Genomic DNA, 27662 nt, shown 5'->3' with positions numbered 1-27662 from the left:
TTTTTAAGAATATTTAAAGTCTAAAGCGGACACATAGTATATAATGAGAAAAGGGAGAGAAAAACGAATATTATAAGCTGCCTCCTCAAATTTAATCAATCAGGCAGATAAAAAAATATATTTTGAAGTAACTTTTCCCCTCCAAGCTCTTGTAGAAAATTCGAGCCATGTTGCGTCTAAAATTTAAAAATGATTGGCACAAGTGTTGTTAATTTGCTTGGTCGTAAAATTTACGAACCAAGTTTGTGCTCAAGCCTGCTATAAGCACAAACCCGAGGTTCAAATATGGGGGTCCAGACCCGGAGTTGTTTATAATTTTTAAATAGCATAGCCCTGCAAGCAAGTCAGCTTCGGGATAAAAAATCTTTTAATCCGGTTTAGTTATGATTTAATTAAATTGAATTTGCTTAGTTCTACTCTTGGGTAAACTAAGAAAAAATAAATCTCATTTACTAATCTTTCAAATTTTATTATACATTTAAATTTAATTATAAATTAGTAGGCTTTATTATTTTTTTCTACATTAATTCCATTTTCTAACTAAGCATTCAAATATTTGTTCAAATTGCGATGATTTTGGCGGTTTGTTTGATTTAACTATTTCTTCTCTTCCAGACTATGTTAAATCATCTTATATAATTATTAGTTTATATATAGTTACTTAACTATGAAAACAACATTCAGGTATTACAACAAACAACTACGTTTTAATGTATCTGTTTTTTTTTTACTTACTTCAATTTTTTTTTTCTCTTGAAACACGAAAATCGATAATTTTATTTCTTTATTTTTCTTTTCTTAAAATATGAAATCGTACATAAATAAAAATAATTGTCTCCAAGTGTTTTATTTTAATTATTTTGCAAAGAAATAATTTTATATGGATAAGATAACATGTTTCATTAAATCCTCACAACTAAGGGAATGACAGCGTTGCCTGTTTGTATATAGAAAAAAAAATGTTTTTTTTATTCTTTAACTTTAAAAAAAAAATTATTCTGTAAACATACTCTTCACCCTACCCATAGTGGCGCCACTATTTTATTATGAATAAAAATAATCGTAAGAGGAAAATAATTTCCAGGAAAAGAAAGAAAACATGATAAATTTTCCACAAAAAACCTAAGATATAGGAACTAATTGAAAAGATGATGATGGAAATAACCGTCGACATGGACAAATCGGCCAATGGAGGAATCAGGCATACACTCCTAAAAAATCGTAGATAACATACAAAACAAAATATTTTGAAAAGATGATGATGGAAATAACAGACGACCTGGACAAATTGGCCAATGTAGGATTCAGACATACACTCCCAAAAAAAATCGTAGATACCAAGCAAAACAAAATATTTTGAAAAATTTATGTGATTTTTTAAAAGAGAGAAGAGACTTACCTAATTTTCTCTTGGAGAACATATTGTTTCATTTGAATAATATAACTTATTTTTTTATATATCATTTATATATATATTATAATAATTTCTTATCTGTAAATTTAAAAAAAATTTGATAAGCAAAATAATAATTGTAAGATTTGAAATACATAATATTCACTGCTTATAATCACCTCTGAAATAGATATTTTTATGAATAAAATTCAAGGTTACAACGTTAGTAACTACGTTACTTTTTTTTACATTACTTTACAGCACAAATTATTATATAAATATTTATATTTTAGAAGGCAGATTTTATAATTTTTATTCTGATCATACTTAGGGTTGAACATCTATCGGTTACCGGATTAATTTATTAATCTATTTAATTAAAACGTATGATTGACCAAGACATATAAAAGTCTAATAATAAATTAATCAATTGTTTTAGTTAAAAAAATCAGCAATATATATTCAAAAATGATTATTTGAATAAAATAAGGATTCAAAATTTATATTTCTTTTATCAATTAACTCCTTCCTTATACTTGTTTAGATGGACATGATACAAAAAAATTTGAATAATAAAATTTAAATTTTATAAATTATGGATTTTCTCAAATGACAATAAAATTTAAAATATCCTTTATTAAAATATAATAAATAGTAATATGACATTTTAAAACAACTACAACTTAATTAATATGGAGAAAAAAATTTCATAGATGGAAAAGATGTAATCCATTTCACCAATCTTTTCCTCACAGGTATAACATAATTCAATCTCAATATAAATATAGAACTTTCAATATAATTTTACTTTCCCAAAAAATAATAAATTCAATTTTTATATGTTAGCATTTTTTACAATTAATAATAAAAATATCTAAAAAATAATTGAATTTGTAATAAAAAGAAATTTACATTAAAACATATTCACCACCATCCTGATAAATCTAAAGAAGAGCATTATGCAATTATGAACAAACTTAAAGTACAAATTATCCCCAGATCACTGTCTCCAGCTTCTTGTGGAGGATTGAACATTTGACTTTCTTCCAACAAGTTCCCAGAAATCCCCACATCACTGTCTCCAACATCTTGTGGAGGATTGAACATTTGACTTTCCTCCAACAAGTTCCCAGAATTCCCCACATCACTGTCTCCAACTTCTTGTCGAGGATTTATCAAAGGAGGCACTAATGTCGTGACTTAAGGAAAAATATATTAAGAAAAATTTGATTAAATATTTATAATAAAATTTAAAAATAATTTTGTAAAATACTTCCTCTTCTTCCACTCAAAATAATTATTGTTCGTCTAATGTTCTATTTCTTATTAAATATAAATATTCCCAATTTTATCCATGTGTTCAAATGCTGTTAAAATTATAAAAGATATATGATAAATTTTAGAAAAAAAAATTTGCCATACATCATTAAAACTAATTACCTTGGCCTTGTTCAGAAAAATATATTCTAATAATATAGAATCTTGCTAATACTAAGATAGAATCTTGCAAATACTAAGATAGAATCTTACTAATACTAATATGTAAATATTAATTAAAACCAATTACCTTTGCCTTGAGGTACTGTATTTATAATTTTCTTGGCTTTATTTATGTCTACCCTATAAATGTAAGGATGCGAGAAAGATTCCGATTCCAAGCGCCGATATTAATTTTAGAATTTTCTACAAAAATATAATTTTATAATTTTAGGAAAAATAATTTGCCATTTGACTCCAAATGGTTTGATGACAAAAGAAAGAAAAATGAATCGGACCGATACCAACAATTCCATTATAAATCTCTCACTAAGGACCATTTTGACAGCCATTTTAGCTTATTTGCTTTTTTTAACATTTTTTAATAATAGCAATTGCGGACCGTAACCGATATCTGGATTGCGCTATTATTTAGTGTCTGGTTAATATTTATTAATTTTTCGAATAAAGAAACTGAAAACAATTATAAACGAAATAAGAACTAATGGCCCGCCTTAGGCTGAGTCTTAATTATCAGATTAAATTACGATTCAAAAATTATTACTCTAAACAGTAAATACATCAAGGCTTCTTTTTTCCCTATTCAATATTTTTGAATTTATTAATTCTACGATGTTTATAGAAATAGTTGACTCTTTCAGTTTATTTAATAGATATTGAAATATAATATTTAAAATCGCATTATAATGTAAATCTAGTTAAATTTTCAAAAATTTGGTGTGATTGAATTTCCTATTATGATGAACTCCTGAATATGAAGCTTCCCAACTTTTAAAAATGTATACTAATTCTAAAAATTAGGCCACTATGTAATGTTATTTCCGTATATATTTTGGTTAATCCTTCAAAACGTTTTATAAATAGTGTTAATAAAGAATAGTTATTAGCAAAATATAAATATTTCTTAAGTCGGTATCAAGATTTAAAATTGAATAATGAAAGCAGGATTGGCACCCATACATAATTGGTTTGTCTCAAGATCAAAAATAAGAGGCTGGCAGTTCTTTGTACCAAATAGTACAATAATAAACCGGAATTAACTTTTGCCGAAAAATATCCAAATACTAAAGCAATTATAATAAAAAAAATTAAATAAACGAAATATATAAAAAAAAATTATCATCTCCTAAAGAAAATTTATATCAAAGACAAAGTATATCTCTTAAGAGATGTAGGTCTAATTTTATCTTCATCCTCGGCTCTACCTAAAAATAATTTTTTGATTCCCCTCCACCTTTTTTTAATATTTAAGTTTATATTATTTCAAACATATTTTTTTGAAATTTGGAATATTTGAAATTGAAAATTTAAATCACATTCTTATAAAAAAATATTTTTTGTTTTAAAATTAAACTCGATGGCTCTAGTTTTAGCATTGATACTTTTATAATTTATTAGTGTATAAAAAAAATAAATCTAGGAAAATAATTCCTCGGAAAGAAAATTCTAAAAAAAATTCCCCTGAAGATTACTCGTCGGAAAAAAATTCCTCGGAAAATAATTCTCCGAAAAAAAATCCCCTTGAAAAATAATTCCCACAGAAAATAACTATCCGGAAAAAAATTCTTCGGAAAATAATTATTTAAAATGTAAAAGTAAAAGTAAATTTTATAAAAAGTATTAAAATAACAAAATGTAAATCGTTTGATTCAAAATTACAAACAATATACTACCAAATATATAAATTTATTTATTCTTATTCTTGAACTTAAATTTCCTTTCAACGTTATAAATAATATCAAGGAACAAACTGGGATTATATAATAACATTTCCGGAGTTGAAAATTTTTCAGATAAAATAAGCTTCTATTTTAAGATTATAGTCAATCCTGTATTTTCTTAAATGAATTAAATATATTTAAAATTATAATATTTAAAAAAAAATGAATATTTTTTAGAATAAATAGTATATTTTTTGGTTATTTCAAAGATATTCTTTAGATTAAGGTCTTCAACCATTTTTAAAATAAGCCCTTGTAACCAGTGATTTGGATCAATACTTTTTTGAAAATTTATAATCAGATACAATTCAAAAAATCAATATATTAACATAAAAAATTTCCATTTTGTTGTTCGAGATCAGACTAATTTAAATGTACGGAGCAGAATAGTGATCTAATATTCATATTTAATGTTATATATATCTTTTTAACCTTAGTGGCGTGTTGGTTGGAAATACCCCCCCCCCCCTCTTCCTGGTAAATATAATGTGGGTAAATGATCTGTTTTCATAGTATTTATTGAAATCTAGATGAAAAGTATGTTATGGAAATAACTTCCCTCTTTCTAGAAAAAAGTGTTTTCACTTTTTTCAAATTTTAAATTGTAAAACCTCTTCCATACTTCATCTATTTCTATAAAAATCTATCATGTTTTATTTCCAAGATGTCACAAATCTATACTTTTTACTTTTTATGCTATCTATTAAATTATAAAGTATCAAAGCTACCAACTGATTTATCAATTTTCACATTTAAAGATTGCCCTATATCGCTTAGAATTAGAAGAGAAATAATGCTCAAAAAAAATCCTTAAACGTCGAGAATAAATACTCACCTTTCATAAAATACTTAATATAATTTTTTAGAAATATTTTCGTTATTTTAGCGGCAGGATTATATTTGATAATTTAAAAAAATTATTCAGGAACTTTTTTTCCGGTTTTTTTTCTAGAGACTTATTTTTCCCTATATTTAATTTAAAATTTAAAAAATGGAGAATTTATTTCCAGGGAATAATTTTCTATGGGAATTTTTTTCCGGGGAATTATTTTCAGCTTACCTAAAAAATATTCAATTAGATTTGTATTTTCGATATGTGATACCAAATTAAGATAGATGATGGTGAAATTATAAAAGATTACAATAGATTATTTTTTAACACACAAGCTCTGATATTGAGCTAGGTACTAATACTAAGTTACGCTTTTACCTTTAGTTTTAAAAAATAGTAAATTTTTTTTATTATAAATAATATTTAAAAAGATAAAAAATTTCAACAACATTTCTAAAATATATATGAAAAAATGTTAAATATTATCAAAAATAAACAATAAATTCAATCAAAAATTAATTTTTAAAAGAGATAAAAAAAATTTAAAAAAAAGATTATGAGCTTAAGTCTAATTTATTCTTCAGCATAATGTCAAAATCTTTATCTTTGTAATCACAATCATTCAACCAGAAGTCTTTAGCAGGGATACTTGAGCGCCTTAATTTCTGTTTCATATAAAATGAGTTAAAGGGATAAAACCCTATCTAGGGTTGTTCGTTTAGATATCTATTAAGAAATTTTCGAGGCTTAATTAATATTGTTTTAGTTAAAATCTTGATTAGGCCTTTTTTAAAATAGGCTAAATCTAACCGTTTTCACAATACTAGATTTATCAATCAAAACGTCGAACAAATAAATATCACTTAGAACATGTTAAATACTTTAATAAATCATAAAATTTTCTAAAAAATTTATATATCTAAACCTCCTTAAGGTCGCCAGGTTGATGGTAAAAGTATATACTCCCGACTATAACAATTTGGGCTAAAATGAGGGTCATAATTGTCCAACCAAAATTATGTGCCCATCCTGGATAACCATAATTATCTAATTTGTGTTCTCCTTGCGTAATTAGATCGTATAATGAAGCGATAGCTATGGCCTACAAACACAACAAAAAAATATCATTAAAAAGAGGCAAACATTATTTTTTGATTGAAGTATGATGAAATATCTTAAAATTGGAAAATAAAACAAAAGATAAAAATCAATATTAAAAAAGTTCTAAATCAACTAATATAAATTAATAATTATTTATCAATATATATTCAAATATCGCTTCTCTTTGGTCACATAATCTTCCTTTTATTCTTATTTTGTTCAATGAAGATTGAAAAAGGTGATTAATTAAAAAAATCCAAAGATTCATATTTAAAGTAATATAGAATATTCTCGTTATATTTTTATTTTATTTTTAAAAAGATCAGTAAAAACTTATCAAATTAAATATTATTCTAAAGAAGTTATTATAGAATTTTTTATGGTCTAAATGTCCATGGTCGAGCTACAAAATGCAAAGAAGATAACAGCGATAGTAATCATATATTTGTAGTTTACCAATAAAATAATGGGACCCATGATAGACCAGGTGGTATACCAATACCATTTTTGGGGTAATTTACGACCTAACATGACTTCGATGTCCTTGATAAATTTTTTGATACCTATATTATAAGAGAAATTATGATAATTTAAAAGTTACAGTTATATCTATATTAAAAAAATAAACTTCATGCGCATTCATATAAAAAAATTTTACGTATATAAAAAATTTTAAAGTCTAAGTTTACCATATATCCACATGATAGCGATGAGTTCCGTGGCCGCTATCATAATTAGGCAAAAATCTCCAACGTAAAAGTTTACTAAATCGAATACGTAGAAACCTCCCTTTTATAAATGTTAATTTTTGAAAAAAAACTAGAAATAAATCATTTTGATGAAAGAATTTTTCTAAATATTATTAAACGCATTTTAAAGAACTTAGTAGAAAATTATTAGATATTTATATAGTAGAACCTGCCACGTATTCAAATCATTATGCTTAATTAACGTTAGATTATATTCGTGTATAAATTTTTACCACATTTGTTTAAAAATTTTAGGCCAGTATAAATTAATGGGAAAATAAATTTTATTGTATCTTTATATATCGATATTCCTTAAACGGATAAAGACCGATTTAAAAAATATTTATAAAGCTAAAGGGATTAATATAATGGAATAAAGTCGGATATCCTTTATAAAAATCTTAAATGGATCAATATTAATCCATCGAGGAATATATAAATAGTCCAAGGGCGATGCTGAACGAATACATATCGTATTCAATGTAATAGATAATCCTTATATTTATATTAAGCATATAGATTAGAGAGTAGAATTAATAAATAATATTGTTTTTAAATATATTTGTTGAATCAAATAAAAACATACGTAAGTTATAAATGGCAATCCAAGTAAGAAGCAAATAAAACATAAAGCCAAACATAGGTAAGTCTTGTGTTTCCAAGGAAAAAATTTGGGGAGTTGATCGTGAATCGCGCTGGTTAAGGTGGAAATTAAAGCAACCGAACTATCCAAACCCAGGCTGTAAAGCATGACGAAAAAAAGGACGGACCATAACTGAGGTATTGGAAGACCGGAAACGGCCCGTGGATACACTATAAAGACTAAACCGGGACCTTAGTATGGTTTGTATAGAGTAAAGAAAAAATTATTTAAAGTTAGACAAAAATTGTATCTGTAAAAATTTAATTTATTTCTATATCATGGTAAAATGAATATGGCATAAGTCACAAAAATATTTATATATTTATTTTTAAAAAAATGAATTATAATTAAAAAATATATCAAAGAACTAAAATAACTATAATACTATTATACACAAAAATAATTTGAAAAATAAATAGGATGATATCCATGATGATGCCTATTTTTATCTATTGATTATTACAAAGAGAATAGATAAAGGATAAAACATATTGTAATCAGGTCGTAGTTTAATTTAAATGCTTAATTTTTTTGGAGATATGAAATGGTTATATGATGAACCATTTAGATTCCAGAGTTTCAGGAAAAATAAAATTTTTCTGAGAGAGATACTTGGGATCAAGATAATGTGAAGAATGCAAAGTTGAGATTTTCTTTGAAGTTTACTTAATTTTATGTTTATGGTTTACTGATAAGTCTAAATTAAAATAAATTCGAGAGGAAGTAAATTAATTTTGACAAGCAGAGGGTTTTACTAAAAAGAAGGAATGTGAACTTTGGAAATACTTGTAAAAAATGTCTTAGATAATTTTGTAAAGAAGCCCCAGGGGGCAGTAAGAAGTTAAAATACATATTTCCACATTTATATAATTTGAGAATAAACCCCATTTCCAAAGGTTTTGCTAACTTTGAAGAGTTTCGAGGGGAACAAGAGTTATGTTGGGCAGGAACAAAGTTAGAGGTCCACAATAAGCGGTTAACTAGCCCGCTCACATTTGTCTGCTTATTTGAAATGAGCGAATAGGTTAAATTATTTAAATAATGGGCACCTTGAGAGCGGACATTGTTAATAACTTTTCTGTTTTATTCCTCTCATATATTTTTTTAAAAAATATGAATTCTCATTATAATTATCAAAATTTAAACGAAAATATTTATTGTTCTTTTTATATTTTTCTTTAACATATTAATTTTTTATATCTCATGGCTTACCATGCACAGGCATAATAGAAAACAAATGCATTTTTTTAAAATTTCAATTCATTCATTTATCATATATGATTTCATTTTTTATTTTTTTATAAAATATTTAGATCTCATAATTAATAATTAAATTTTTATTCATTTATTTTAAAATCTTGGCATTGTCAGAATATTATCGTAATATGTATTTAATAAAGGCTTCTATTTAATCGTTCAGATTTAAAACTGAAATGCTCAAATAAAAAATCCTTAAACGTTCAGAATAAATATTGAATACTCAGAAATATTTAAAACGTAATTGTTCAGAAAAATTACCAAATCCACAAGTATAAAACTGAAGTGCTAAGATTTTAAAATAAATGACTCAGAAAAATATAAAAAATGATCAGAAAATGGTTTTAGATTTTAAGATAAAATATTTGTTAATCTTTAATTATTAAATTAATTTTCCATCATTTACTAAAAAGTTATTAAAAAATATATGAATGTATTGCGTACGGAGGAAGATCCTTAAGGATATTTAAATTTGAGTTAAAGTAAAGTATTGCCATAGGGATTATTATAATGGTTAGACTTTGCCATTATCAGGGTTTCCTTCTAATTAATTTTTTTGATCGTTATTTGGCTTTTATGTCAATTGAAATTTGATTAGAGGCATGAATGGATAACCTGAGGTTTTTATAGTTATTAACGGCAGATACATGATAAAATATTTGATAATTTATATTTAGAAATGTTAAATAAATGCGTAAAATAAGAATTGAGATTACATTGTGAATGGGTCAAAATCAATGTTAGGGTTATACAGGAAGTTAGATAATGAATGAGACACTAAAGGGACGATTTTGGAATATGAGAGAGTATAAAAATTTATGTGATTGCAAAAAATAAGTGATAAGTGTGGTTAATCAAGATGGGTCAGCTTATTCGGTTTATATGTAAATAGGTTAATTATGAATCTGAAGGGTTAGAAAGCGAATGCTATTTGATGCGTTGATAAGATTTAAAGGCATTTGACTTCACATCCTTCTTGAAGGGGTCATGAAAATCGATCATCTCTAAAGGAAAGATATATGTTGATAAGGCAAGTACTCTTTTTACGCATTGGGAGATAAATATGTGATTATTTCTTAGATAGTTTTCTTTACAGGAATCTTATATTTTAATTAATTTTAGACATGTTTACATTTGTGTAAATTTCATAATATATGCAAAACAAGGTTAACTATTTATTTGCAACAAGTTCGAAATGTTTGAAATTCTGTCAGCTGAAATTAAGAACTTGGCTTAATTTAAACCTTCAATTTTTATATATTTTATTATACCTCTTTTTTGTTTTTAATTTCAAAAATGCATAAGTATATGTATTTATAAAGATTTGATGAATCCAATTTTAAATTTCTCAAGTTTCAAATTTCTCAAGTTTCAAATTTTTGAAATTTCAAATAAAATCATTTATATTAGCGTTATCATAAGAAATATATTCCTACTTTTCATAGAAAATGAAAATACATTTTTTTTATATGACAGTTTGTTTTAATGTCTTCTTTTCTTAATATAAAATTTTTATATATAGTTATTACTCCAACCAAGCTTTCAAATTCAATAAATAAAACAACATTAAATCACAAAAGAAAATTTAAAGATCTAACCTTCTTACCAATCATATCCACCACACCATTTAAACTGGCCCTGTAATTTTTCAAAAACCTAGACTCCCAAATCAATAAACTCACTGAATAACCTCGAGAAGATTTTTCCGGATAATTGACATTTAATATAAATAAAATCAAGTAATATAGCCTAAATAAAATTGGTTGATTTCCGAAACCTGATATAGTTTTAACGCCTTCTTCTAATGTAATATTCAACTCCTGAACCATATTTCCTAAGTAAGAAAAGATGACGATTCCCGCCATCATACTTGTAACTGTATCCATTATGCTCACTATCATAGCATCCTTGTAACAGTTGTTATGGAAGGGGTTGAAACTGGAAAACGTGGTTATACCCCCCATAGCTAAACTCAGAGAATAAAATATCTGGGCACAGGCGGCCCTCCAGACCTTAAAGTTTTATAAAATAGAAAAATAATTAAGAAAACAATCCCCCTTAAACACTTCATTTTTTTTAAAGATTTAATTGTATTCATATTTAGAATTTTGCTTCTGATAACTACTTAAAATTTAGGGTATATTTATAAATCATGATAAATATTTTGTTTAATTAAAATGGATAATTTGATATGTAGGCTATATTTTTAATTCATTCATATTACTTTAATATTTAATAGCTTGCGCCATTGTGGATTAAATAGGTATAATATTCCATCCCGTGCTCCATTAAGAGTGCTTCCCTTAATAAGTAAGATAGTTAGGAGCAAATAAGGGAGGGTCGCGGTAACGTATATAACCTTTTTAATAATTTTTAAAAAAAATTGAAGGTAAAATTTTCATTAAGAAAAATATTTTTCTTAAATAAGAAACTTTCACATGCGCTTCTTTTATTTTTTTTAAAGATAAATTAAAATCTTGGTTAAAAATCAAATATCTTATAAATTCATTCTCATTCTTTCTGAATATTTGAATGTTAAACTCAAACTTTTCCGGATGTCTGAATTCCTTTGAAAAGCATACCAAATACGATGGCCCAAGATAGAAAAAGTGTCAAAGCTAAATCCCATTTTATGGAACCTGGATCATCAATACCAGTAGATCTGTCTATCCCTAATACTTTTATTCTATAAGATATCATAATTTTTAGATCTAAAAAAAGCAAATTATTTATATTTATGCATTTTTATTTAGTTATATTTCTGCATTGATTTATTTTTGTACATTCTATAAATTCACATATGACAAGTGTCCCCGTTCTACATTTATAAAGTTCTGTTAAAAAAAATTGAGAAGAGGGAGTTATGCGGAGAATTAATCTAAAAGTAAAAGAGGATTTTGGAGGATCAGAAATAAGGAAAATATAATTTATACCGTTTTCAAAAATATTATATATAAATAATCATTAGAAAACTTCCAGAATTCTTCCATAGACGACGCTCTAGATATGGCTGCAGACAGATTAATCATAGATGTGGAATTTCCCTCGATTAAATGGGTAAAATTGGAAAGGCCAGTTAAATCAGAGGGCTTAGTAAAACCAGTTAAATTGGTAACGTTATTGTTCGTCCAACTATTAGAAATGCGAGTTAAGTTAGAAGCCGTTAAGGGCGTTTGATTGGTATGATTTCGATATGTTCTGACGTCGTAACAACTTTTCGTATTGAAAGACTGGATGGAATATATATATTTGTTAAGAAGAAAAAATATTTTGAAAAATAAAATATGATGGTCATTATAACTTAGTTGATATTGCACATCTTTAACTTTTGTACAACATTAGGGTAGGGTTATTATTTATCCTTGCTTAGCACCCCCTTTTTTGGCTGATTTCTTGATGTCTCCAACCCTTTTTTTAATAAAACTTATATTAAAATTCCTAATACTATTGTAAATTATTATTGCTGTATATTTTTAAAATTTATTATATTAATAAAAATTGTATTTTTTGTGGAAAAATATAATATTACTAGCAGCTAACCCGTCAAAAATGACGAGCGATTCAGATTGCAGCTAACCCCCAAGAATGACTGGCTCCATATATAGTAAAACTTAATTATATGGTTTGTTTAAATAAAATTTCCTATATAAAACATAAGAGACAAATATCTTATAAATTGGAATATGTTATTAAAGAGCAATATAAAAACTTATATAACTCAAGAATTTTGATTCAAATTATTTAACCAAAATCAAATTAAACCTATCTGAAATATCATAAATATTTCTCACATGCAGCTTTCAATTTTAAATATCTCATTTCCTCATCATCAAACAATGAATACCTTTAATCTTCTAAATATAAACAAGAAAACTCTCAATTGTATGCGATTATGCCGTACTTAGTTTCTTCATCTTCTATTAAATTTATTATACATGATTTATTTAGTAGTTATTTTTATTAGGGGAAAATTTTTAATTCATCAAATGTATTAACCAAAGCCCTCTCTTCCTTCCAAAAACTTCTTCAGATCTTAAATACCGTTTTTTAAATAGGGGAAATGTGCCATGAATAACCATTTATTGCTTTTTTAAAAAATAAAATTTGGATTTAACCTATCAAATTTTATATATTAATGTATAGCCTAATTATAAATCTTTAAAATAAAATTTGAATCAAAGCTCTATGTGTATGTCTTAACTGACCATAATATATTATTTAAGAATTTTTTATAAATATGAAATACTTGTAAAAGACCAATATTAATATTTCTACATTTTTTAGTTATATAAATTATTAATTATACACTAATTTAATTAGTATTAATATCTCAATTTATCACCATCTATTTAATGATAATATTATAAATTAATATCTCAATTTATCACCATCTATTTAATGTTAATATTATAAATTAATATCTTAATTATCTTTTTGCTAAACATTCTTAAGCTTGTTAGTTATTTGAAATAACACCAAATGTTGTTTTGCACGAGCTTTTCATTTCAATATGAATATGTGAATGTGCAAATTGTGGCCAATCAATACATGGCCAGACTATACTACTAACCTCTCTTTTATTATTAAGCTTTCCAGAAATACTAAAAACAGTTTATTTAAAATATTTTTTTATTGGAATGCTCTATTCTATAAATGAACTTAGGTAAGGTACATATCATAATATACACATTTAGACCAATTTTGAGAGATATCGGTCCAATAGATAGTTAAAGGGGGCTCAACTTGAAAATTTGAATATTTATTTATTAATCTTAAAATTATTCATAAAATAATTTGAGATAAAAATAATCCAATTTGATATTAGGTCATTTCCGATTTATGACATTTTAAATTTTTAACAATATTTAACATTATGCCACTTTAAAACCCAATTTTTAATATAAATACATTTAAATGAAGATTCTAGCTCTATTATATCCAAAGATATTTAAAACGAAAGGGAAAGCATTTTGCCAAAATATCATTTGGCGAAAATGTAATCCAGCATGTTAAGAGTACTTATCTTAATTTTATTTTAAATTCATTTAAAAATATTAATATTTTTTAATATCCACAAAACTAGGCGTAACAGTGAATAAACTTATAAGTGTTTATTAACTTCACATTGTAAAAATTAAGCTTAATACCTTTTTAAAGATATAAGGATTAATTGTGAACCGGTTATTATGAATCTTAATCAATAATTGTTGCTAAAAGAGAAATACTAAAAAGTCAGTAAGTTTTTATTAAAATCTACATACAAATGTGCCAACTAAGTAAACTTTTCAATATTAAATGGAATATATTATTATGCTTACGTTGTTGCAATGTGTCCAGGGAAGATGCCTTTGAAAAGAGGCAAAAGTATAATAGAGCGTGTAGACCATCAGAACATTGTAGTACACACAAATAATTAAACAAGTTAATAACATAGCATAGCCGATTCCTTTTAAAAATTTAAACAGTTGTCATAATTTCTATTGGTATAAAGCTGTTTAATTTCTTGTTTACCCATAGTTATTGGAGCTAATTTAAAAGCACCTGGAGGTCCTTGCCTAGTAAATTGACCTAGAGCTAATTCCAGGAAGTACAAAGGCTTCCCTATCAAGAAGAGCATTATGATGTATGGAATGAGAAAAGCTCCTAAATGTTTTATAAATATAAAGATTTTGGTTATTTGAATATTTGAATATTTGAAAGTAAATTTGATTTTTATCGTGAATTTGGTCAGTAATATAATGATCTTTGATAAAATAAATAAAAAGAAAATTATCGTGATTGGGATTAAAAATTTTCATAATTTATATTAATAATCAAATTATATTATTAAATCTTTGATATTTTATATGCTTTCTTGTTCAACAAGTCAGGTGCGTTGCCAGGAATGGGAAGGGGTGGCGGGATTGCTTCCCAAAATCAAAAAATGTAAATATTAAATTTTTTATAAAAGCTTTCAACATTAAATAGCCATTATTTTATGAAGTTAGATAAGCTTATTATAAATGCTCTTAGAAAAATGGCAAAAGGATCAGAAAAAGACATTTTCTCTGAAGAAAATCCTTTATTGGACTTGATAAAATTAAAAATATTTAGACCAAATTATTTTAATACACTAGTAATTTATGAAAACATGAAAATCGCAGATTATGCCAACCTTAAATAAATTAGCTAAGTTGATGAGGGATTTCATAAATTATGGATGGTTGATTTGCTAGAAAGACACGCTATTCGTTCAAATATTAATGTTAGAAGAGTAATAATAAATCTCTTGTCCACTTTGGATTCTTTGTTTGTGAAAGCTATTTGATTCAACAAGCGCTCCTCATAAATAAAAGAATATTTTATCCTTAAGAAGAATAAAAACTTTCTAGGAAGTTGTCTACCTCATAATTGATTGAATGGGTTAGCCCTTCTAATAGTAATTTAAAGCAAATACTGTGAAATCATTGATGAATTAGATCAATAAGTAGATTGTACATATTTACTCATAAATACCTTGCTAATTTATATAAATGTAATTCTTAGAAAATTTTTGTGCATTAATTATATTTTCAGTATTTTAACTATAGGGATATAATTTTTTATAATCAATAATTTTTATATTATAAATTATGCACAAAAAATTTATTTTTCGTAGAAATTTTTTTAGCACATATTTAATGATGTTATATTTGATTAATAAATTTTTAGCCGACTCCAAAAATTGGAAAACCGGGCTATAAACCTAAAACTATACTCGGTCTCGGAGTTATGCAATGTTAAATATTTTCAGTCCAAAAATTTTGTTATTCTTTTTACGATTTTAGTTTGCTAATACACATATTAACAGCGATTAAAAATTAGGGGAGAGTGGGGCCCCGCAGGGGAGGTAAAACTATATAGTCTAATTTTTTTTAACTCATAAAATCTTTAACCTAAAATTTGGTCAAAATATGTCTTTATATACAATGCACATGTCATAGATTTTTTCTATAAGATGTGGAATATGATTTTGGTAGACATGAGAAAAAAAATAGGCTTTTCTCAAATTATTATCTTTTGATCCATTTTGTCTTGAGTCAATAGTATTTCTTTTTTGAATTATGATTATATCAATGATTCTACAAATTATAATTTATATAGAGAACTTGATCCCAACTTTCAAATTCGACTAGATATTTAATTAAAATGCAGCGGTACCACTGGAGCAATCTGCAAATGACGCGATAACAAATAAAGGAGTTCGTTTGTAATACTGTACCCGAACCCTTTATAGAATTTAAAAATAAAGGGTTTACTTTATTTTTTCGAATTACAGCACCTTATTATAATTATTCATTTTTTTAAAATTTTTGAAATGCCCTTATTGGTCTATTTAATATTTAATTTGTTTTATAAATAATGTTTTTTAGGCCCATTTAACCCACACTTATATATTTATATATTTGTTTTAACGTTATAATTTATACTATATTGGAAACAAATAAATGTATTTTTAAAAAAATTGCTAACTCCAAGTATATTATTAAATATTTATTTCAAAATGTTCCTTATTATTTAACAACATAATCCGGATATATAGGGATTGTAGAGGAGGAAGGGGGAGGGGATTGCAAAATTTTTTTTTTAGCATTTTTATAACAATTACTAGAGATCTGCAAAGTTAGGCCCGGCCCGTACCCGGCCCGAGTCCGGCCGGGCCCGAGCGGGTTTTGGGCCGGGCTTGGGCCTAATTCTATTTAAAATAATCAGGTTCGGGCCGGGCCGGGCCTAATATTTTTAAAAAAAATTCGGGCCGGGTCAGGTCGGACCTTGGAAATTTTATTAAATATATCTAAACTTATCAATTTTGTATGGAATTTTTTATGTAAAATAAAAATTTTTGATTTAATTTATTGAAACTAAACGCTATATAACATATGTCTTTTATTTTAAGTAATTATAAAAATTAATTTCTATATTTAAATAAATTCGGGCCTGGCCTGGCCGGTAAATTTTTTAAAAATAAATTTCGGGTTCGGGCCGGGCCGGGCCGGGCCGGGAAAACTTTTTAAAAAAACTTCGGGCCGGGCTGGGCTTGAAAAATTAGGCCCGATGCTGATCACTAGAAAAAGATTAAATAACAAAATTTATTTTTCAAATAAGAAGAATTTTCTAACTAAATGGGAAAAATCAATTAATATACTTATACTTAATATTTTTATTTTTGGTAAAATAAATCGATCTCAAATGGATCAAACTAAACAACTTAAAGAAAAAGCAAATCATTCATGTTTTATATTTATTTAATTGAAAAAAAAACCTCCACCATTATCATAACACACGTAGGGGAATCTCCAGACATTTCCGAAACCGATAGAATAACCTATGATAGATAAAATAAATTCTGCATGGTTGCCCCATTGGCCTCGATAGTTCTTTTCGCTGATGTCTTGGCTCATTCCTAAATCTTCACTTTTTTCTGGCTATTGAATATTCAAAAAGGAAATAAAATAAAAATTAATTTTAAGATTAACATAGCAGTCAATATATTACCATGCTTGGGATATTTTTTAAAGATTTTTCTTTTGATGTCATATTCTCGGCTTGTAAGGTAATGGCTCATATATTGGGTGAAGAGAAAATGTAAACTTGCGTTTGAAATTTATAATTGATCTTTCTTTGAATAATTTATGTAAAAATATTTATTTTTTGGAAAATTAGTGTGGGGTAAATATAATAATTATTTTTTTAGGTTTTAAAAGGATTTTAGCATAAAAACTAAAAATAGGGAAAAATCACTTCTCATATGTTAAAATTAATTATCTACACCATTATTTAAACTGAAATAATTGTTCCTATAGTTTAAAATAGCTTTAATAAAAACTGAGTTCTTATTAAAAATTAAGTTAAGGTATATTTGATTTTCTCGTGGTTATTATTATATTGCTTTTTTAAAATTTATGTAATGCCTTCATATCATCTCTTTAAAATAAATTGGAAGGCTAATTATAAAATTTATGTTCATTTTTGTGTTTTATTAGTTCCTTATGTGTGCTTTAATAAATAACCTGAATGAAGGAAATAATTATCTGCAAAAGTGTTATTTGTCAACCTTAAAATCAGTGGCGTAGAGAAAGGAGGGGGGAGTTTGGGGTTGAACCCCCCAACCCCCATAACCTCCGAAAAAAAATTATTTTTTTAATTTTTTTCTTATTGCGAATAATTTTATTTAAAAAATGGCGGTTTGACTAAACTATAAATGCCAAGGTAAACTGCAAATGCTTAGGTAAAAATTTTTGTTATATTCTCTCTTAATTGGAGCGAGATTCATTTTCTTATTCCATAAATAACTTATAAAAAATTATAATCTTTCAATAATAAATGAATAGACATTAATAGTTGTATTTCCTTTTATCTCATAATAATGAGTTTAAATCCTTTAGTATAATTAAATTAAAAATAATTATAATTACATTAATATTAAATCCGCAAGTTGGCATATTATTTCATGAAAAAATATTAAATAATAATATGCCACCTGGCGGATTTTATATTATTGTAATTTAAAATGTTATTATAATACTTTTTTTAAGATAATTATATTTATAGATTTAAATATTTATTGAGATAAAAGAAAATACAACTATTAATATCTATTCATTTATTATTGATTATATCTAATAATATAATTTTTATAAGTTATTCATATCATAGGAAAATGAACACACTCCAATTAATAGAGAATATGTCAAAAAATTTTACCTAAGCATTTGCAATTTAACTTAGCATTTGCAGTTTAGTCAAACATTTTAAACGCGTCAAACACCTTTATAAATAATAATATAATATGATTTTAAAATATACTAAAACAAAGAAAATTTCTAATTTTTTTTTGCCTAAAATAATAATACGCCAACTTGCTTATTTAATATTAGTGAAATTTAAAATGTAATTATAATTATTTTAATTTATTTATATTAAAGGATTTAAACTATTTATTATGAGATAAAAGGAAATACAAATATTAATATCTATTCATTTTTTATTGATTAATAATATAATTTTTATAATTTATACATTTCATAAGAAAATTAATCTTACTCCAATTAATAGAATATATATAAAAAATTTTACGTAAGCATTTGCAGTTTACCTTGGCATTTGCAGTTTAGTCAAACCCAAAAAATGGTTTCAATTTATAAATAAAATTATATACGATATGAAAATGAAATATATTTACAAAAACAAATGAGAATTTTCAATTTTAAATGATAACATGGTTTAAAAATTATATATAAAATATTAAATAACAATAAAAATATAAAATATATTGTAAATTTTTTCTATCATAGTTAAATTAGATATTTATATATTTAATAATAAAATTTATATTGTTAAACTAATTAGTTAGTTTAAAAATTTTAATTAATTTTTTATATTTTAAATAAAAGAAAAATCATTTAATTTGGTAAATATAATGAGAAAGTAAAGGTGATCGCTAATGTTTGGGATTAAAAATTTTAAACCTAAAGTAGTTTCTAGATAGTCCAATCGCTTAAATATTGATGCATCTACGATTGAGGATTTTTATAAAATAAATATTTTCCCTATTGATACATTTTTATTTCAATTAAAGGAAAGATTTATTAGTCACAGCAACTTTTATTTTCTTTTGGCGGTTGAGCCTAAATACACTTGAAACGCAAGAGGATATTAAGAAAATCTCAGAGTTTTATTCTGATGAATTATCAGGATCGTATGATAAGTTACTTTGTGATGTAGAATTTTGGTATAAAAATTTTGACAGAATAGATTACTCTTTGAGACAAATTTGGAGGCCCTTTCCATGTATAATTGCACTTTAGATTCCCTGCATAATATCAAAACATTGCTTTTTATTTTGGCACCTTACCGACTAATGAAAGGTCTTTTTCAACTTTGAAAAGGTTAAAAAACTATTTAAGAAATAACGCCCGAATTTATTTAAATATAGAAATTCATGTTTATAATTACTCAAAATAAAAGATATATGTTATATGGCGTCTAGTTTTTATAAATTAAATCAAATATTTTTATTTCACATAAAAATTTAACATAAAATTGATATATTTAGATATATTTTAAAAAAATTCCAAGGCCCGACCCAATCCGGTCAGAATTTTTTTTTTAAATATTAGGCCACCCAGCCCTATCCCGATTTTCCTACTTTTGCGGATCTCTAATAAGAATTATTTATGTTTTATTAATATACTCATTTGTATTAATTATATTATAATTGTTAAATTAGATTTTTTTTTAAATACCGCACAAGAATTATTCGTATTATTGTAATTCTATTTTTTTTAAATATAGTTATTTAGAAAAAATTTTTAATATTCTGTATAAAATTTATACATTTTGAAATTTATTTTATTGTATAATAATAAATAAAATCTATAATGAAATTCTCTGCAAAATTTGTTATATGCAAAAATTTAATTAAAATAATTATTTTTAACATAGAATAAGATATGAGTGATCATAAAAAATGGGAGGTTGGGGGGGGGCGATTTTGTTCTTCTTTTTACACCGAATGGATTGAATTAATTTACAATTGACTAAACATTGATAAAATTTTCAGAATAATGCTTTCAGTCGCGTATTAATCAATTAGGCCAAAATTTTGTTACTAATATTTTTATTCATTTATGCTGGCTGCCATAGTGGTTAGTGTCACAAATAAAACACATCCATTTTAACCTCCCCCCCCCTCCCATGGATCAATCCTGGCTACGCCACTTAGTACACTTAAAATCTAGTGAGAACATTTATTCAGAAATTTCTTTCAAAGTTTGGTGCTCATATCCTACTAATCCATATGGTAGACTAGGTAAATATTTAATTCTAGACTATATGTAATGCCTGATTAGATCTTACATTCATCAATTAGTTTTTCTCCAGTCAATAAACAGGTAGGAACCATATAAGCTAAATAAAAAATACAACTGCATGTCTTAGGCTGAGTTTTAAATATCGGAATCAAAATATTTTTGAATCTTATGATTCAACGAACTTTATAAGTATGATATATTCTTTTTGGTATATTAAATAGAATCAAAATAAAATTTTAAAATCTCATTTTCGAGTCAATTTTCATTTGTTATGAATCTGTTTGCCAAACCTTGGAAAGCCTAATTTTAAAGATTAGACCAATATGTAATGCTTAGGTAATATTAGAGATCTGCAAAGTTAGGCCCGACCCGTATCTCGGTCCGAACGGGCTTTGGGCCGGGCTCGGGCCTAATTCTATTTAAAATAATCGGGTTCGGGCCGGGCCGGGCCTAATATTTTTAAAAAAATTTCTGGCCGGGTCGGGTCGGACCTTGGAAATTTTATTAAATATATCTAAATTTATCAATTTTATATTGAATTTTTTATGTAAAATAAATATTTTTGATTTAATTTAATGACTAATCTTTTAATAAATAATATAAATAAAAAAGTTATTAGCAAAATAAAAAGATTTATAAAATTAGATCATGATTCAGAGAACGAAAAATAAAGAAACATTTATTAAACACTGTTTAACTTTTATTTTAAAATTTTGGCTAAAGCTTTGATATATTTATAATTGGTAAAGTTAGCAAAAAATAATTATCAAATATCATCTGGTATATTATATTTGTAAAACGAGATGCCAAAATAAAATGGATTTGTTAAGATATTAAAAACTATTACAATAGATCGTTTTTAGCACCAAGCCCTAAGGTTGGGGATTTGGTAATACTAATACTAAGTGCGTTTTTACATTTGGGAATAGAAAAAGACAATATATACAAAAATCTTAACAACTTCATATTTATTCCAATAGTTACTTACACAAATGGCCATTTTTTGTCATTAACTTATAAGTTTTTAAAAAAATCTTGGCACCAAAATTCGGCATTTTACAAACAAAGCCAAAGTATTATTATATATACATTAAAAAATTCAAATAAATATTATGATAAATATATTAATAATTATTATAATAGAAAAAAATAAAAAAATAAATGGAATTTATATTATGTGTAATAAATTATTAAATATAATTGATCATATTTTATTAATAAATTGATTTCTTTATTTAGAATCAACCAACCACATTCATTGATCAGTTAGTTTTAATTATAAATAAAGTAACAACTTATTTAAATATAGAAGCCTTTTAAAAAATATGAGAGGAATGTATAAAACTACTTATATATATTTGCTTCAGTATAGAATACAACATATATTCCTCATACCGAGGGAAATAATCTTTTACCTCTATAAAATAGTTTTAAAAAAAACCTACTAATTTGAAATATTAATATAATAAAAATTATTATATATGTTCTTTAATTAAAATGAAAAAAAATATTTCTAAATTTTAACGGGCGGGAGATTTGGGGAAAGAAGCCTTCCCAGGCTTTGTACCCACCCCCTTAAAGAAAATTCTTATCTAAGCCACTATATAAAATAGAAGTAAATATTTAACATATTTTAAAAAAAATTATACAAAAACCTTAATTTCATATGCATAATTTTATGTCAAATATATAACGAAACAATATTGTATTACTTTGTGCATCATATAATATTAATGATCTATAAACTTTCTTAATGATGAATGAAGTTGAATTACTCAAAGTCAAAAGTATATTACATGACTTAGTTCCTGTTTTTAAAGTTATTGTAAACCCACCAATATAAATATGTATAGTTAGGTTAAGGTATTATAAAGATATGATTGTTAAATATGACATAGGCAAAAATTATATGATAACAATCACTCATAATTAAATATGCCACCAAACATAAATTATTTAGTATAAAGGATTTAAAGCACAAGCATAAATTATTTGATACCAATAATTGTTAGATATGACATCAGAAACAGTAAAAATTTAATTTAAAGGATTAACTAAATTTAATGTAATTTTCAAGAAATAAGCTTAAAATTAGAAAATTCTGAGAGTATATTAAGTGTGCCCTAAATGTATACAGAAGATATTTAATTTATCCCTTTCAGCTGACCATATTCGGTTGTTTGACAGGGGTTAAATTTTTATACACCAACTAATAAAATATTACACAAAGAATCTTTTTCAAACATTGATTACAAATTATAAAATAAAGACCCGTCATATAAATTTGAGTCTATGTTATTAAATTTCGCGGTATTATAAATAAAAATGATAAAATAGGAAACCTTTACTTTTGCGCCTTTTTTGTGGTTGTCATGAGATTTAATAAAATTTTGTATAATTAGTAGTATTGCTGCCATATTTTATATTCGTCTTTAATTAATAATTTTTTGATAAAGATGCTACAAAATATAAACCAAATATATCATTTTGATTATGAATGTAATTTAATAGTGGTATTATGGTAAAAATATGAAAATCAGATTGCAGAGTATGCTCTATTTCATTTTATATAATTATTCTATATCTTCGATAAGAAACAGCAAATATATTTTTAGAACAGGTATCAATACTATTTAATTATAATTTACAAGATTTTATTAACAAAAACTTTAATAAAAAATAACTTTATACTGAATAATTGATATAATTCTATAATTTAATATCCTTCCACAACAGAAAATTTTAATATTTAGAATTATATTAAACTAAATTTATATTAATTGTTTGTTAAGACATTTATTTGAATACTAGCTGATTACCCGTCAAGAATAACGGGTAATCAGAATTTTCTCCGTATGGATAAATTATAAATTTTACCTTCATTTGACGATGGATGAATCGAATAGATTATCCGTATTCATCCTTCCAAGATTTCTATAGATTTTTAGAAAAAAGGTTAAATATATTATGAAAAATATGGAATAAAAAAAATATGTTTTGTGAGGTATGATATTTATCAATTCTTTTAAGAAATTTACTACAACCAGACGCAATGGTTTTTGTTCTCTCACTTCCTATAATCTACATTCTTCTCAAAGAATTATTTAAATGCTTTTAAAACCTTCCTAAATACTCTTTTAAAAAATACCTGCTATAATAGATTCGAATCAATCATTGGGGCAAGCCTGATTATCTCACAAACACTGTGGTGGTATCCACCCCATATCAATGGGCTATTTAGAAGATTAATAGCAAAAATAATTGCCACGGGTCAAAACCCAGGGTCTTTATTAAGTATACTTATCAATTAGGATTTGGTGTTAAGGGAGAAGTCATAGCTTCACATGCCATTTATATTCCAAAATCCTCCTCCTAACATGGCTATTATCAAAGTAGACTTAAATAATGCTTTCAATAGCAAATTTTGTGAACATTTCATAAATTGTTTTTATCGCAAATTTCTTGTTTATTCAAAATTCCTAGAGACATACTGTAACATTAAAACTTCTTTATTCAGCCCACATGTTATAGATTCTGACAAAAGGATTCAGCAGGAGGAAAACGTCCTTGTTTATTTTGCCTTGGTATTCATTAACAGATCCATTATCTTAAATCTAAATTTGATTTTATAATAATTTTTATACATTGGACAGGCAAGTTAAACAAAATTTTTAAATAAATGAGCAGGCAGGTGTACCAAAACTTGCCCATTGCAGACCTCTAATCAGGATGACATCAGAAACAGCAGATCATAATGGATTTTACCTCTGCCAAAGAATCTATTTATAAATGATATGCGTCTGCTACTTTTATTTTCCCATGCATTTACCACCAGAGGTCTGCGAATGACAACATTTTCAGATCCAATGGGAATTTAGTTAACATTTCAAAGGACGGAACCACCGTTAAGAAAAAAAATAATCATTGCTGAGATTCGAACCTAAGTCTATCAGATTTGTAATCGACGCTCTTACCGATTAGGCCATAGACACTTTTCAAAATTCACGATTTTTGTGATGTGACACTGACACTGAGAGTGTGACGGTTTTTATATATATTATAGATATATCATTCAATTCTAGTATATATATATATATGATGATGATGTATAAGATGGTAATGGTTTTATGGTAATGGAAGGTGAATGAATGATTGATAAGATATGATTCTATGGTGATTTTTATTGGACAAACATTTTTAAAAGTATAATAAAAATTTAAAAATATAAGAATGCCTATTTATAAAGTAGCTACAAACTTTGAATCGTATCTATTTGATTAATTTTGATAGATTAAGAAGAAAAAAAATATTTTGCCAATTAAGAAAAAAAAACTTTGCTGGGATTCTAACCTATTTCCATCAGATTTGAAAACGATGCTCTTACTGATTGGGCCACAGACACTTTTCAAAATTAACGATTTTTTAAATATATATATTATAAATTGTGAAAGTGTGACTGTCATGTGACAAGGCTTTTATATATATTATAGAAAAGGAAGATTTTTTTGGTTTTTGGTCCCCGTGGCTAAACCACTGTTAAACCCTAACAAATGTTTTTTTCTCAAATAACGGATATCTTCAAAAGTAAATAAATCTAACCTGATATCAATTCATGGTTGAATGCCAAACATGACCTACGAAATTATTTTGCTTGTTATTAAAAAAAAATATTTTAATGTTGTTTTTGATATGTTTTTTATATGCATTCTTATTTATAAATTTTGAAATATTAATGATATGGTTTATAAATAAAAAATAACATCAAAAATTTATATCGACTTAAAAAATACACGATAAAATCTTTGAGCACTAAAAAGCATTTATTACAAAATACAACATAAATAAATCATAAATCAAAAATATCTATCTAAAAGACATTAAATTTTACCATCTTTACAGCCCGAACCTGCCAGGTTTTTAATTTTTTTTTGGCACGTTACGGATTTTTAGAAGCCAGATAATTAGTTCTTTGCCGGTATTAGCTCTATTTGAAACTCATTTTACAGGGTTGTGTTAATAGTTTCATAGAGAATTATTATAAAAGCGCATGATGATTAAAAAATCCAAAATGTATTTTTTTAAGAAAGCAATTTAATTTTTTTGTATTAAATCGTAGTCCTAAATCAGTCGTGGTCTTTTTTATTTTCCTCTTGCCCGGCTTGAGTTTTATATTTATTTAATGTTCACCCGTAGTGTCCCTCCCTACCCCAGCCTAATTGTGTCTATCCCGTCTAAGTTGATGAATATCTAAAAATATTTTGAGGATTAAAAGAGGCTAGAATAGTGCAAATCATAGTAAAAATAAATTAGAAAGAGGGTACAAATATAGAATGTATTTCTTATCTAAAGAGACCTGACGAAAATAACCCCGACAATTTTTCAAGAAATATTAAACTCTTAAAAGGGGAATATTTTTAAAACAAATTTCTACAATTGGAGTATTTTTTCTGGGATATTTTTATCCATATTCGAATTTTTAATTCCAACTAAAAATTATCCTTTATTATTTATATGGGCCAAGGGGGCAAGGGTAGATAATCAGACACAGGGAGATGTCATGTGTGGATGTGGGTTAGTATGTTTAATAAAAGGGAAAGATTATATTTTATAAATATTAATATTATTTTAAAATTCATAAAACTATCATATACCTATTTGGGGCACGAATTAGAAGTTTAATTTATTTATTTAACAATTTACTTTTTTCGATATTATTTAAGTAATGTCGCTAAACAGCTCGATCTAGCCAATTTTAAATTTGCTATTTATGAGCAAAATCTTTAGGCCTGAGTAATATTTATTGCCTAAACTATTGGGTTAGTAGTTTTAAAAAATAGAGAACTACAAAACTATATTTAAGTAGTGTTATTATCGTTCAAAGTATTTAGGTGTGAAAAAAAGCAAGTTAGCATAAGTTGAGATAATAAAACCAGCCGTTTAGCTACACCGAGGGGGGGGGGGGAATTAATAACACATTAATTGGTTGAAATCTGTTTAGGATCCAGTCTAACGATATATTCTAGCATATTTATCTTTTATGTATAAAATAAAATAAATCTATTAGACCTTTTTTTCTCGAATATGCGATGCGACTATTTATCTTTAAATTACCTTGTTAGAAATCGATTTTTGAATTTAAATAATAATATTATTTGTAAGATGTGAAAATTTTTTTAAATATTACTATTTATAATATAATTATGCAAAACATATTTTATAAAAAATTGAAATTTTTTTGGACTATTTTTCAGATCATAATACTCTTATAATAAAAGGTAAAAATTCATTTTTTATAAAAATAATTTCTTACTTTTTTGGATGCATGCCAAAGATGTATTTTATTTTATAATTAATGTTTAAAACATTTTTTTTAGATAAATATTTTTTAAGATATTTTTTAAAACTTTGTTCCACCTTGGAATATTTCTAATTCATTATAATGAAACAAACGTCTAAACCAAATGATATGTAAAAAAGTATGTTAATATAACCTCTTACTAAAATGCCTAGAGCCATTTATAGAAAAAATATGAGGCTTGCACGCCACGAAAATTCTTTCCCGCGGGGATTTTTTATCAAGCTGACTCAGCTACCAAAAAGTTTTGGTATCTCAGCACATCGACACCTGTGTAAAAATT

At 25.5% G+C, this 27662-nt stretch overlaps 1 protein-coding gene across 6 annotated transcripts; it reads right to left on the bottom strand.

Moving 5' to 3' along the window:
* Positions 1-2249: 2249 nt before the first annotated feature.
* LOC135931105 (sodium- and chloride-dependent glycine transporter 2-like) lies at positions 2250-27234 on the bottom strand. 6 transcript variants are annotated; one of them, XR_010572939.1, is made up of 15 exons: positions 27091-27234; positions 17708-17831; positions 17475-17637; positions 14705-14836; positions 14512-14639; positions 12167-12423; positions 11741-11879; positions 11418-11552; positions 10971-11205; positions 7880-8127; positions 7234-7333; positions 7001-7107; positions 6369-6545; positions 2961-3076; positions 2250-2580 (listed from the first exon to the last, which is right to left on the bottom strand). XR_010572939.1 is itself a non-coding variant. In XM_065467984.1 (14 exons), the coding sequence occupies exons 2-14, from the start codon at positions 17747-17749 to the stop codon at positions 5998-6000; spliced, it is 1974 nt and encodes a 657-aa protein (XP_065324056.1). In that variant the 5' UTR covers positions 17750-17831; positions 27091-27234; the 3' UTR covers positions 5960-5997. The 6 variants fall into 6 exon arrangements, 4 of the variants coding, with proteins under 4 accessions (XP_065324056.1, XP_065324057.1, XP_065324058.1 ...); XR_010572938.1 differs by having other exon boundaries at positions 2255-2592; XM_065467984.1 differs by lacking the exons at positions 2250-2580; positions 2961-3076 and adding an exon at positions 5960-6108.
* Between the last annotated feature and the right edge of the window lie 428 nt (positions 27235-27662).

The sequence above is a fragment of the Gordionus sp. m RMFG-2023 genome, chromosome 1 (assembly GCF_954871325.1).
Source record: "Gordionus sp. m RMFG-2023 chromosome 1, tfGorSpeb1-WG-v2, whole genome shotgun sequence".
Classification (NCBI taxonomy): Eukaryota; Metazoa; Nematomorpha; class Gordioida; order Chordodea; family Parachordodidae; genus Gordionus; species Gordionus sp. m RMFG-2023.
This window is presented reverse-complemented; position numbering and strand designations above follow the sequence as displayed.